The following is a 13,203-nucleotide window of genomic DNA, read 5'->3' as shown; positions in this document are numbered from 1 at the left end:
ATTATGAGTATTCGTTACATTTGTTTTGAATAAATTTATTTCATTGAAAGTTTATATAATTTAATTTGTGGCAATGTTCGTGTTTAATAACCAGGTCACAAAATCCCTGAAAAATTTTAAAATGAACTCTTATGAGCTTAGATAGTAAGCTCCAGCTCACCACTGGTTTGTCCTCAAAGAATAAAGGAAAATTAATATTTGCTTAAGCAATATTTAATTACATTCGAGTTCTGTGAGGTGGATACTTTGGTTTAGGTATTTTTTATACTTGTTAATATTCTAGAACCCTATGTTACCTATCACCATGCAAATCAAAAGCAGTGATTAAAATCACCAGATGCTAGGTAAATAGATGATAGTTTTCTACAGAATTTGTGTGAGCTATGTGTGAGAGATATACTTCCTTTATGGACTGAATTGTGTCTACCCCAAATTCATATATCAAAGCCCTAACCCTCAATGTGACTATATTTGGAGATAGGATCTTTAATGAAGTAATTAAGGTTAAATGAGCTCATATGAGTAGGTCCCTGATCTGATGGGACTGGTGTCCTTATAAGAAAAGGAAGAAGTGCCAGCGTGTGCATGCGCTCTCTCTCTCTCTGTGTGCACGTGCATAGAAAGGCCATCTGAGGACACGGCAAAAAGCCACTGTCTGCAAACCCAGAGGAGAAGCCTCCCCAGAAACGAATCTCGCGGGCACATTGATCTTAGACTTCCAGACTCCAGAATCGTGAAAAAATAAATTTCTGTTGCTGAAGCCACCCAGTCTGTGATATTTTGCTATGGAAGCTGAGCAGAGTAACACATGTAAATGATGAAATTACATACAGTTCCACAAGAGTAACATGATACTCACATCTCAGGCTTTTTCATATTGGCATGAGGAAGTCCTTCCTATCTGCTCCTCTAGGTCTCAGCTCAGTGACTGCCACCTCTGTGAAGCCTTCCTTGGTTTCCTCAATTATGTGTCAGCCTTTCCTCCCATGTAAACAGCTCTTTTATAATAATGAACATAGTCTTTTGTCCCAATGCAATCCTTTTTGACACAACGGTGGATTACACATTATAAATTAAGATTAAGCATGTGGCTGTTTATATTTATATTTAAATATGAACAGTTAAAATAAAATTAAAAATTCAACTCCTTAGTTGCATCAGCCACATTTCAAATGGTTAATAACTACTTGTGGCTAGTTGCTACTGCACTGGACACTGAGACATGGAAAATTTCCATCACTGCAGAAAATTCTATTGGATAGCACTATACTATAATCAACTTGAAGGGGGCAAAGGGTTGCATCTGTGTTTTTTCCCAGCACCTAGCCCAGTGCCTGCTATGTAGTAGGCATTCAATAACTATTGGTTGAATTAAAAGGAAAAAAAAAAACACTATTCATTTAATTGTAGCTACTTAAAGTATTCATGGTTCTCAGGTGTCACAGAAATAAGCACTCATATATAAATTTATTTTATTATTGATAAGTAAAATACTAAATGTGAGCAATTTTCATTTTTTCCATGACAAGAACATCAATATTCATCATTAAGATATAATTATAGAATTTATGTCTCAGGTGTTAATATAGCAATCTATAGCTGTTAATTCGGAAGCACAATATCGATTCTAATTTATTTTTTCTAGGCCATCTCTGCACCATCGTTCTATAAGTGACCCTATGGTCTCATTAAATCTTTCAGCATGATATTTATGCAACTACTTAATGAGTCCTCCAACACCTTGAATTCTCTGGATCTCATAACTATTATTTTAGTGACAAACTTCCGACTTTAATTAATCGCATCCTTCACGCACTCAAAGGAGATCATAAAAAGGTCACTCAGACATATGCCACCCTCTGCTAGTAGACGCCTTCTTTGTCTCTGCATTTAAAGATCTTCAAAGAGACACACGACAGCCCTCGCGAATCTATTTAGGTATTTAGATATTTTTACTTTCAGAAAAATCTCTTTACTCCTGTTTAAGTCTTTCATAATTTAGCCCAAAGCAGTCACCCTGAATCTAACTGCAGAGGAAAAGGAGAAGAGGGTCACCTGTCACAGGTTCCAAAGAAGCCCTTTTCTGTGCTGTGACTGAAACTTAAAGTACAATCTAAACGGAGATGTTTCTCTAGCAAGATATTCCTTTAGAATTCCTAGCATCCTGAGGGTAAGTAGTAGGGCCTCATAAATATTTAAATGAATAAATGAAATCCAAATAAAAAACAATTGCTTAACAAATGAAAGCAGACCCGTTGCAAAGCCCAATGTGTACTCTAACTCCTCTCTTGCATAGTACAGAAGGGTTAGTTAACAAGGATTCTGTTCTAAGGCTGGGGCAAGAGACAGGCTTAAGAGGAGGAATGGGGAGAGGGGAGAGAGAAAGAAGATCTCAAGGGAAGCAAACCCACTGAGTCTGTTGTTGAAACAGCATTGACATGTATAAGCTGAATGGCTTGCAAGTAGAGGAGAAGAGAGGAAGGAGGAAAGCCCAGGTTGGAAGGAGGTGAGAGTGGGTGAGCCCTTCCTCAATCCTGCTGCTTTAGAAAGGGGAACTGTGAGTTTTCAGCAGCCATAGACAGGGAAGGTTGACTCAAAATTATCTTAACCCAACTGTGCAGGCCACACTGTGCCTCAGGTGTCTCCCTTTCCCTCTGCTTGGCATTGCTTCCCCAGCAGATGCGATGAACACGGAAAACAGCTGCCCACCTCTCAGTGATAGAAACTGACTAACTGTGGTTTCCTAGAGGTGAGTCCTGTTTTCACAGGGCTGAAGGTTTTCTAAAATCTAGTCCCCAGAGATGTTCTTCTCCCAGACGTTTGTTAAAAACAAGTGACGTTGACCAATGTGAACGTGCTGCCTGTGATGTTTAATGCCTTGTGCTGTTGTGATCAGTTTGGGGGTGAAATCTCTGGCACAATTTAGCCATGATCTTGTGGAGGCTGGGCTATGCCACCAGCAAATGAAACAGTGTTTGGTATACATGTGTGGTGTGTATCCCTTCTAGCCACTCAAAGAGATATGCTTCTTTAACAGAGGCTCATCGTCTTTCCATTTTACAGATAAGTATATTGAGGTGGTGTACCCTTATTGCTTGTTTATCCTTGTCAACATAAGAAAGAGAAGTCACCTACTCTGGCATCTAGATAATAAAATCTTAGCTTCAGACATTTACTTAGAAAGCTGAAGGACGCATGGTATGTCCAAGGTCTGGTACTTCTTGTCTGACCTTAGTAAAGTTCATTAACCTTTTTGAACCTTAGTTTCCCCAAATGTACAGTGGTAAGAATAAGAAGATAACACATGTTATGCACTTTAAAGGTGCTTGATGATGCAGTAAGTGCTCCATAAATGCTAATTTTTGTTTTTATTATTACGTGTCAGAAAAATATTTTGATGCCTTTCTATGGTGTTAAACTGACCTTTATTATTTTAAAGTATGTAGGAACTATGTTTTCTGTTCTTTTGTGCTTTCTATTGAAATTGGCATATCCTAGAATAAAGCAGGCATTAATAATTACTTGGCATATATTTATAATTTTCCAATGTTTCACTGGTGTTTTTAGAAATTGGTCATTCTACAGCTCTTTATCTAAAGACTTATATATACATAAAATGAGCAAACATCTTTTTTGTTTATTTTATATCTCGCTCTACAGTGATTTGTAGCTATTTAAAAAATGGGTTACCACAGTTAAAAGTATAACTCACCTACTTAGCTTCACCTATTAAGTTCTAGCTGATAACAAGGAATATATTTTTTCACCAATGAAGATTTGCACTCACAAATTAAAAAATGTAAAATTCCAACTATTTATGTGATGACTACTCTTGGGGCCAATCTTCCATCATAATAGAAAACATTATCTTTTGGCAAACACATGACAGCTTTATAGCTTTATGTACTATTCCTTTTTTTTTTTTTTTTTTTTTTTTGAGACGGAGTTTTGCTCTTGTTGCCCAGACTGGAGTGCAATGGTGCGACTTTGGCTCACTGCAACATCCGCCTTCCGGGTTCAAGGGATTCTCCTACCTGACCTCAGCCTCAGCCTCCTGAGTAGCTGGGATTACAGGCACCTGCCACCATGCCCGGCTAATTTTTTGTATTTTTAGTAGAGATGGGGTTTCACCATTTTGGTCAGGCTGGTCTCGAACTCCTGACCTCAGGTGATCCACCCACCTCGGCCTCCCAAAGTGCTGAGATTACAGGTATGAGCCACCATGCCCGGCCTTATGTACTATTACTTTTTATTCATCATTTTGTTTTCAGCTGTAGTGTATGAATGATGTTTAAGGAAAGAACAAGAACGCAAAAAACATTTGGGGAAATATTAAAATTAGTACAAAAATCTTTTTTCCATACACTATTATAAAAGAACATTTTGTTCTTTTTTCAAATATAAAATGCTATAATGGGATTTTCTTTTTCTGCTTTAACCATGAGACCTATTTTGACATGAAAAGTGTGAAATATTTATTTTTATGTCATCTTTTATATGTGGAAAGCTAAAGGGACCAAACAAACTAACAATATGATTAAATGTTTGAAGTCTAGGTATTGTGGAGATATTTGTCTCTTTCTTAAAATAAATATTTTTCCCCAGTGGGTATCTCAGTTGACATTCTAAAGGGAATACAAGTTGTGAACACGCTATTACAAGCCTGAAAGAGCACAGCAACAAAAATGAAGTATTTTTGTCTCTATTGCATTTGTTTTGAAAAATAAAACCTAAGTCATGTGTTCTTAGCTCCTCCACCCACTGTCATTTGCATCCCCTGAGAAAATATGATATTCTACTTGTGTTATTAGATGTTTCACAATAGCTTTAAAAACTACGGGGGCAGGCCAGGCACCGTGGCTCACGCGTGTAATCCCAGCACTTTGGGAGCCTGAGGCAGGTGGATCACCTGAGGTTGGGAGTTAGAGGCCAGCCTGACCAATATGGAGAAACCCCATTTCTACTACAAATACAAAATTAGCTGGGCATAGTGGCGGGAGCCTGTAATCCCAGCTACTCGGGAGGCTGAGGCAGGAGAATCACTTGAACCTGGGAGGTGGAGTTTGTGGTGAGCTGAGATTGCGCCATCCCACTCCAGCCTGGGCGACAAGAGTGAAACAATGTCTCAAAAACAAACAAACAAACAAACAAAAAACCCCACAAAACTACCAGGGCAGTAACAAGAGTAACAACAACAAAAAATCGAATGATGCTCATCATTGATGATTTAAAAGATAGTCTTCACATTTATATCCAAATGAAGAAGACATTTTCAAGGTCTCCCTGATGCCTTCTTGTAGAAGCCAGAAATTGATATTATATGTCGGTCCTCTACTCACCTTCCAATATGGCCTTCATTACAAGGTAATACAGAAACATAATGATCACTGTTGAGAGGACATGAACAGAATTCATAGCCATGTTGTGATTTTGTTCTGCCATGGCATTCCTTGTGTCCCTCTTTCTAGTGTTACAGGCAGTAGAAAAAAAAAAAAATCAAAGGCCCCGGCTTGTGATTGGGTCAAAGAGTTAAAATACATTAAAACGTCATGACGGTTGCCTCAAGCTTCTTCCAGGTGCTTAAGCCTGGAGGTAGGAATGTACTAGATCCTGGCCAGTTAAAATGTGCTCCCTGGAACTGTGGCAGCATCAACATCCCCTGGGAGCTACTTAGAAAGGCAGACTTTCCGGCCCCACTCAGACATCCTAGATCAGTGTCTGCAGTTTAACAGGATGTCCAAGCAATTCAGATACCCACAAAGGTCTGAAAAGCTCTCAGCCAGAGCAACAACTGATGTCCAGGAAGAGGAATAACTCATATCTCTTTCTCAGTAAAGAGTTATTTTCAGTAATTCTTTGACATGTTTTTAAACTGCATTATTTCACAGATCAACAAATACTTGAAGACAGAAACTGTATAAGTCTCACTGTAGAATTTTATTTTCATTACATCAGAATAAAGTCTGCTTTATTTATAATCACAAGAATGCTTTTTTTCTCCAAGAATTGCACACTCTGGAATGGCTTATGCTAGTTATCTTATTAGTGAAGGGAATATAATAGGTTTCGTGATGCATCTCCTTGGGTAAGTTAAAGTCTGCTCTGATTTTCAAGCGAAGTTTGCTCTGACAAAGAGCTCCTGGACCAAGCATTCCTATTAGTGAGATATTTCCAAGAGCTCTTGCTTCTAGAGAATCAGGAAATCACAAGCTGTCCCCATTCACTCTAAATACCATGTGGGAATAAAATAAATTTTGCTGGACTTCCAAAAGGAGGGCTGTGGTAAGTTGAGTGGAGTGGATTGAAAAAGACTCCTTGAGAGTTAACTTGATCCCACTGGATTGTAGGATAATAGGACTGCGGGAAAACAGTGTAGTGAGAAGCAGAAATGAAAAAAAAAATGTTTCCAAAGTGGGAATAATAGTCTGAGTGCAAGAGAGAAAATCCAGATTAAAAAGGAAGCCAAATTTGCCAATAGAGAAACAAAAAGTAGAAAGAGGAAGAAGACAATACGGAAGAATGAGATTTATGTCAGGAAGAGAGAGCACAATGATGGAGAAATTAATACCAGAGGAAGGCAGAAATGATGAGGAAATGATCACGGGTGTGGCTGGGAACTTTAGCAGGAAAAAAAGATGGGAATGTAGAGAAAGGGAGGATAAAGGACAAAGGAGTAAGTCTGTGATGCCTGAAAACCGGATGGCTACACACCACCCTTCTCTCAAAAGCGACCCCTCCCATCCAGTCCTACCTGGCCGGAAGGACGGTGGTCACCACTTGAGAGCTTGAGGGTTGTGGGGAGTAAAGATGGGGGAAACAGAGGGATCCTCATGGCAAGTTTCCGACAAGAATGAGGAGGAACCTTCCCCCTGTGTGGAAAAAAAGTGAGGCTGTCATTTTTGTGGCAATGAAATTGATTTCTAAGTCATCTGGTGTTCCCAATTATTTGTCTGGGACGTCTCTTGGAGTGCCTTCTAGAGTATAGTTTTAACCCCTCTGTTTGCCTTTATCTGCTCCAACACCCCCAGTGTGGCATGGCACCTGGCCTCCCACACATGCAATGGAATTGGCATTGAGTTGTCCTCGGCCTTCCCCACTCTCTGTAAAAATTAGTTGTTAAAAATGATCACAACTGTTACTTTTGAGATATTCTCCACAAAATCCCACTACCATCAAGAAACTTGAGAAAAGATAGTGACGAATGATTGACAGCTGTTTGTTCAGTGAACAACACAGTCCAAGGAGCCTGGGCTTAAGAGCACTACTTTTCTCCCCGCAAAGAGCCAGAACTATTTTTTAACATACAAAGTTAATGTTGTTAGCCCTCTACATACATCATGCATTCAAAAAATATTTATTGAACACCAGCTATATGGCAGGTGATGTTCTTGAATGTCTGGAACTCAACAGCGTCAGGGAACGAAACAAAGCCTCTTCCTGTTGTGGAGCTTACATTCTGATGGGTGGGGCAGTACTCAAGGACACACTTAGGAAAGAAGTGTATGACTGAATGAGAGAAAGTGAAAAATGCTATGAAAAACAGAAAGCACAGCAGAATAAACAGGAGAGAGGATGGCAGGGATGGGAGAGTGGTGGAAGGGGGTTGTAAATTTTAATAAAATGGTCATGGAAAGCCTCTGACAGATTTGAGCAAACATTTGAAAGACAGGAGAGAGTTGCCCAAACAGACACTTGGGAGATGAGGAAACAGTCCATACAATGGCTCAAGGTGGGATCCGCCTGTCTTGATGGGGCCTAGCAAGGATCCCAGTGTGGCCTGAGCAGAGAGTATATCAAGGAGGAAAGGAAGAAAAAATGCAGCAAAAGTGGAGTTAGACTGTATTGGACTTTTAGAGGATTATGGGAGCCATTGAAGGGTCTTCAACAGAGGAGTGACCTGATTTAACTTGTGTTCTAAAAGGATGCCTCTGGGTGACATGTTGAGAATAGATTTTGAGTGTGTACATGTGGCAGCAGGAAGACCAGTTTGGAGGCTACTTAGAAATCCAGGGGAGAGATGATGGAGGCTTTGACTAAAGTGATTGCACTGCAGTTGGTACTCAACAATTATAAAGACGTCTTGACTGCTTTACAATATTTTTTTCAAGTCCTAGGGTTTTTTGATTCCACCTAAAACACAGACCCAATAAGAAATTTAAGAACTGTAACAGCTCACTGTGTATTTTGCAAAACCTAAGAGTAAGCTTTTTTCTTTTTTGGATAATACAAAAGGTGCAAAGAAAAAGGAAACAAATCTTTCTCAGCCAAATATAGAAAACAATGCATTTTCTATTCTCTCTTATGTACCAAACACAGGCACATGCTGCTGGCTACTCTCTTTGACACAAATTTTCATATACTAGCATAATTAGATAGTGCAAAATCCATTTTGATGCCAAAATGGTTAATCTGCTAAGCTTCTCTCCAATTGTATAAAGTCGTTTGTGTGTCTGTATAAATGTGTTATTGTGTATATGTGTGTGTGTGTGACTCTTTAAAATCTGAAAATATTATTTGAGGAAATTCAAACACCTCCTTGACAAATTCAAAGATTAACCTCAACTATTGATTATAATAAGCACAGAACACTTGTGTCTGTTGATTTCTGTTGACAGAAAATGTATAAACAGGACTCCAAGTGGTGAATTTACTGCACGAATATGGCCTTAGATATAATATAATACATGGAAAACAGAGACTGTAATCCTGCTCTTGGCAACTGCTTTCCTATTTGGAAGGAAAACTTTCTTCAGTGTTTTCTTCAGCCCAGTATGCCTGCGTTTGCCCTCATGCAATAGCCTTTTCTCTCGTCTCCAAGTACTTCTTCATCAAATATTTCAAAGCATCTAGGAGATTTCCTCTTTGGATTTTCTGTAGGTAAATACAGTCATCCCCTTCATATCCATGGGTTCCACATCTGTGGATTCAACCACTTTTGGGTCAAAACTATTCAGAAGAACCATAAGTGGATGGTTGTGTCTGTACTGAACATGTATAGACATTTTTTCTTGACATTATTCCCTAAACAATACAGTATAACACTATTTACATAGAATTTACATTGTAGTAGGTATGATAAATAACCTAGAAATGACAAAGTACATGGGAGAATATGCATAGATTATATGCAAATACTATACAATGTTATATAAAGGACCTGAGCATCTGTGGATTTGGGTATCCGAGGGGAGTCCTGGAACCAACCATCCATAGATACCAAGGGATGACAGTATTTCTCTTGGTTTGAGGTTGGCCATCTTTTCCCTTTAAAATATTGAAGGTCATAGTTAAATCATGTATTGGTTTCTGGAAATCAATTAAAATTTTACATTAGTTGCTTTAAAGTGTTTTGGATGTGTGTGTTTGATAATTTTCACTATCCTGATTATACCAAAATAGGGCTTTAAAGAAAACAGAGATACACTGAGGATAAAAAATATCTAATGAGTATTAGCAAAATTCATAGAAATCATGCCCAATGACAGGCACACAGAAGTAGAAGTGGAAATAAACCCAAAAGGTTTTCCATCCATGGTTGTGTGGACTTTTCATATATGGCAGGTGGGCAGATGAAAGCCAATGGGATAAAAGTCCACCTCATCCTATTCCCGGTGTTAAAATCATTGTTTGCTGGGAAGACTCTGAATCCCACCAACATGTAGCCCCCTACTCCAGCAGGTGGGGAAGATTCTCTTCTGAGCCTCTGCCCTCTATCCAGTACATTTATCACCATATGTCCACATTTTCTCATCCTCAAGAAAGAAAAATATGGACAAAGGAGGGGGAAAGAAATTGATATGGTAAAGAAAAGGGGGAGGAATCAACGGCATCCATGCGAATCTAAGTTTTAATTTTTGTTTAAATCTCAAACTCAGTTACCTTATGGGGCCAATAGACAATAGAAATCTATGAAACAGCCTAGGGAGTACCATGCAGCCCTAAGGGACAGCTTCTTCTTAGCTTTAGAAATTCTTTGCATGTTTCTATTACAATCTTAGAATCTAATTTTTCAAGAGACGCAGAATATTTTTGAAATAAAACATTTTCTGATTTTTACATAACAGTGTGATGCTTTTTATCATGCCAACTGTCTCAGCCAAACTATACTTCCCAGAGTTCCCTTTCTGTATGTTTCCAGCTATTGTGGGTTCCATGGAGATTCTTCTGAGAATTGGAAGGCTGATGAGGGAGGCAGCAGTCATTGCGTAATACGCAGGCATTGTTGCTGATCTGTTGATTTATATGTCTGGTTGATGAGAAGCAGCAGCTGAGCCTGCAATCACTTCCCCTGCCCGTTGGGTCTTCCTTTAATTGTCTGACTCCTGGGCCAGGTGTGTGTGTGTGTGTGTGTGTATGTTCAACTCCGTGACAAAGAGGCTCAGCTTCTGCAGGTTACTCTAGTCACCAACCCTACTTGTAATTTTCCTTTCCTGCTTGCCTGCCAGGGTCCATCATTAAAAAGAGAGACAGCCTTGAGAACAGGGCAGATAGCCATCCACCAAAATTGCATAAGCCAATTACTGTCACACACACACAATCTTTTACTGGCTCTGTTTTTCTAGTTGAATCCTGACTGATACAGATGTAAACTAATTCAAATATTTCAGAAACGCAATGTGGGGACTTTCTATTTCTGGTAATGGCTGATTAGGTTATTTGGACCATCCTCTCCACTGAAAAAAATTAAGAAGCTGGGTTTGATACTAATTTTTTTTTTTTTCCCGATATGGAGTCTCGTGCTGTCACACAGTCTGGAGTGCAGTGGCATGATCTCGGCTCACTGCAGCCTCCACCTCCCAGGTTCCAGCAATTCTCCCACCTCAGCCTCCAGGGTAGCTGGGATTACAGGTGCACACCACCATGCCTGACTAATTTTTGTATTGTTTTCAATAGAGTCAGTGTTTCACCATGTTGGCCAGGCCAGTCTCAGACTCCTGACCTCAAGTGATCCTGCTGTCTTGGCCTCCCAAAGTGTTGGGATTACAGACATGAGCCACCATGCCTGGCCATTAAAACCACCTTTAAAGACCCAGAGAACTACAACAACTTAATGATCAGGGTCAAACTGAAGGGGACATTGAACCTAGACAGGTAATAAGCAAGGAAGCTGCTTTTGCCCTGATAGGCTTTTGCTCATGATGGAAATTGTGTGTTCACCTTTTGATAGCCTTGAAAGGTGAGGAGCCTACGGTCAAGAGCTGAGGCTTTCCCAGAGTGAGGAATCTCACAGGAAAGCTTCCCTGCAACAAGCTAAGACATATAGATTATATATTTGAAAATAAACCAGATAGAACATCTGGAAATAAAATACAAAACCTGAAATTAAACACTCAGTGGATGCACAGAATAGCAGTTTAAACAAAAAATTGTTGCATTACAAAAAGGGTCAGAAAAAAAATTGCCCACAGAGCTGTAAAGAAAGACGAAGGATGGAAAATACTAAAAACAATTCATTGACAGAGGAGATGGAGTAAAAAGGTTCATTTTATTTTATATGCAAATATATATATGGAATCTTAGAAGGAAAGAAAAAAAATGACAGAAGCCATATTTGCTTTCATGATAGTTTAGAGTTTTTGCAGAACTGAGGAAAGTGGTCCATCTCAAACACATATTTAGACACATTATAGAAAAACTGCACAAAATATAAGAAAAAAATCCTAAATGCTGTTGGTGGGGGTGGGGGGAATACAAATTATCATCAAAAGAACCGTATTAAGACTAACAGTTAACTTCTCAACAACAGCAATAGATGCTAGAGGGTGGTGGAATTTTATCTTCAGTGTGCTAAAGGAAAATAACCACCAACACAAAATTTTATATCCAGTGAAAATATCATTCCAGAATGGAGGAAATGTGGATTCTCATCTATTAATACATTAAACAAATAAAGACATTTCTGCACAAAAACAAAAATAAAAACTCCAAAGAGTTTCCCACTGGTAGACCGCATGAAAGGAACTTCTAGAGGAAGTAAAAGATGATGATCCCAAATGGGCAGAAGATACAAGAAAAAATGTTTCACAAAGAATATGTGAATATGTAGACATATCTAAATGAACCATGATCATAACATAGAATAATAATGTCTTATGTGTTTAAAAGTCTATTGGATTAAATTTCAAAAATAAATTGATAAGGTACCAGTGGAATTAAAATTGTTCCAATGCCCTGGTATTGCCGGGAAGGACAGTAACCATGTCTAAGTTTTACACTCAAGAAAATAAGGCATAACTATATTTGTTTCCTGAAAAGGCAATTATTTATATTGACAAAAATGAAAAAGAATTTTCTTCTACAGAACAAACAAAAACAAAACCACTGTGTCGTTAATTGAGACTTGACAATGAGCAGAAACACTGTCTATAGGCAGCCAGTTTCCACTCTGCAAGTTTGGCTTCTGGGAGAAGATCCAGTAGGTGCTGGCAAGGAAGAATCCATTTCCCCATCAAGCCGCAAAAGATTAGAGGAGGCACAAATGCGTTACTTTAAAAAATATTTTATTTTAAATCCCTAAGTTTGCCTTTTCTCTCCCAAACACAGGAGATATCAGCCGCATTTAAGGTTCTGTCTCAGAGCCCAGTGGTAGGTCTAACAAGACTAACTTCAAGCAGAGTGATGAGTCACTCACCCTGTTACAAAGATGTCAGAGGGGAAATAAGGAAAATCAGTCTATATTCTCTTGGTGGAGGAAAAAAAAAGAGCCAGTAGCTACATGATGAAATGTTCTTTGGGAATAAATTAAAATGCCCTAAAGCTTCCCGGAATTCTCTCTTGATGATGAGCTAAATTAAACAGAAACCCTGTGTTCTAAGAAGCATCAAAGACAAATTAAGCATCAGAGAAAAAGTAAATTACACATTTATTGACTGTTTTATGAGGTTATGGAGATAGTTCATTAAATATTCCCCTCAAAAGATGATTCTTCTTATAAAGAGAGTCGGGAGCTGCAAAGTGATCAATAAACATTGGCATATTCACAACAGACTCAAGGCAACTTGTGATTAATCGTGTTTTCTTTTCTTTTTTTTTGAGACAGGGTGGTCTCACTCAGTCGCCCAGGCTGGAATGCAGTGGCACGATCTCGGCTCACTGCAACCTCCGCCTCCCGGGTTCCAGTGATTCTCCTGCCTCAGCCTCCCAAGTAGCCAGGACTACCGGCGCCCACCACCATGCCTGGCTAATTTTTGTATTTTGGTAGAG

At 39.0% G+C, this 13,203-nt stretch overlaps 1 protein-coding gene across 3 annotated transcripts in view; it reads right to left on the bottom strand.

The window, feature by feature from the left end:
- The window catches only part of PLCB1 (phospholipase C beta 1), a 750,426-nt gene that overhangs the window by 76,728 nt on the left and 660,495 nt on the right, over nucleotides 1-13,203 (bottom strand). Inside the window, exon 32 of one of the 3 annotated variants that reach the window (XM_024238989.3) lies at nucleotides 6,752-6,869. The exons of the other annotated variants lie outside the window; for them this stretch is intronic. Within the exon in view, the coding sequence (XP_024094757.1) occupies nucleotides 6,771-6,869 (99 nt within the window). The 3' untranslated portion in view covers nucleotides 6,752-6,770. The remainder of the gene's footprint in view (nucleotides 1-6,751; nucleotides 6,870-13,203) is intronic. 3 annotated transcript variants of the gene reach the window in all.

Source organism: Pongo abelii, chromosome 21 (genome assembly GCF_028885655.2).
Source record: "Pongo abelii isolate AG06213 chromosome 21, NHGRI_mPonAbe1-v2.0_pri, whole genome shotgun sequence".
Lineage (NCBI taxonomy): Eukaryota > Metazoa > Chordata > Mammalia > Primates > Hominidae > Pongo > Pongo abelii.
The sequence above is the reverse complement of the archived record's forward strand: the minus strand, read 5'-3'. Positions and strand labels throughout refer to the sequence as shown.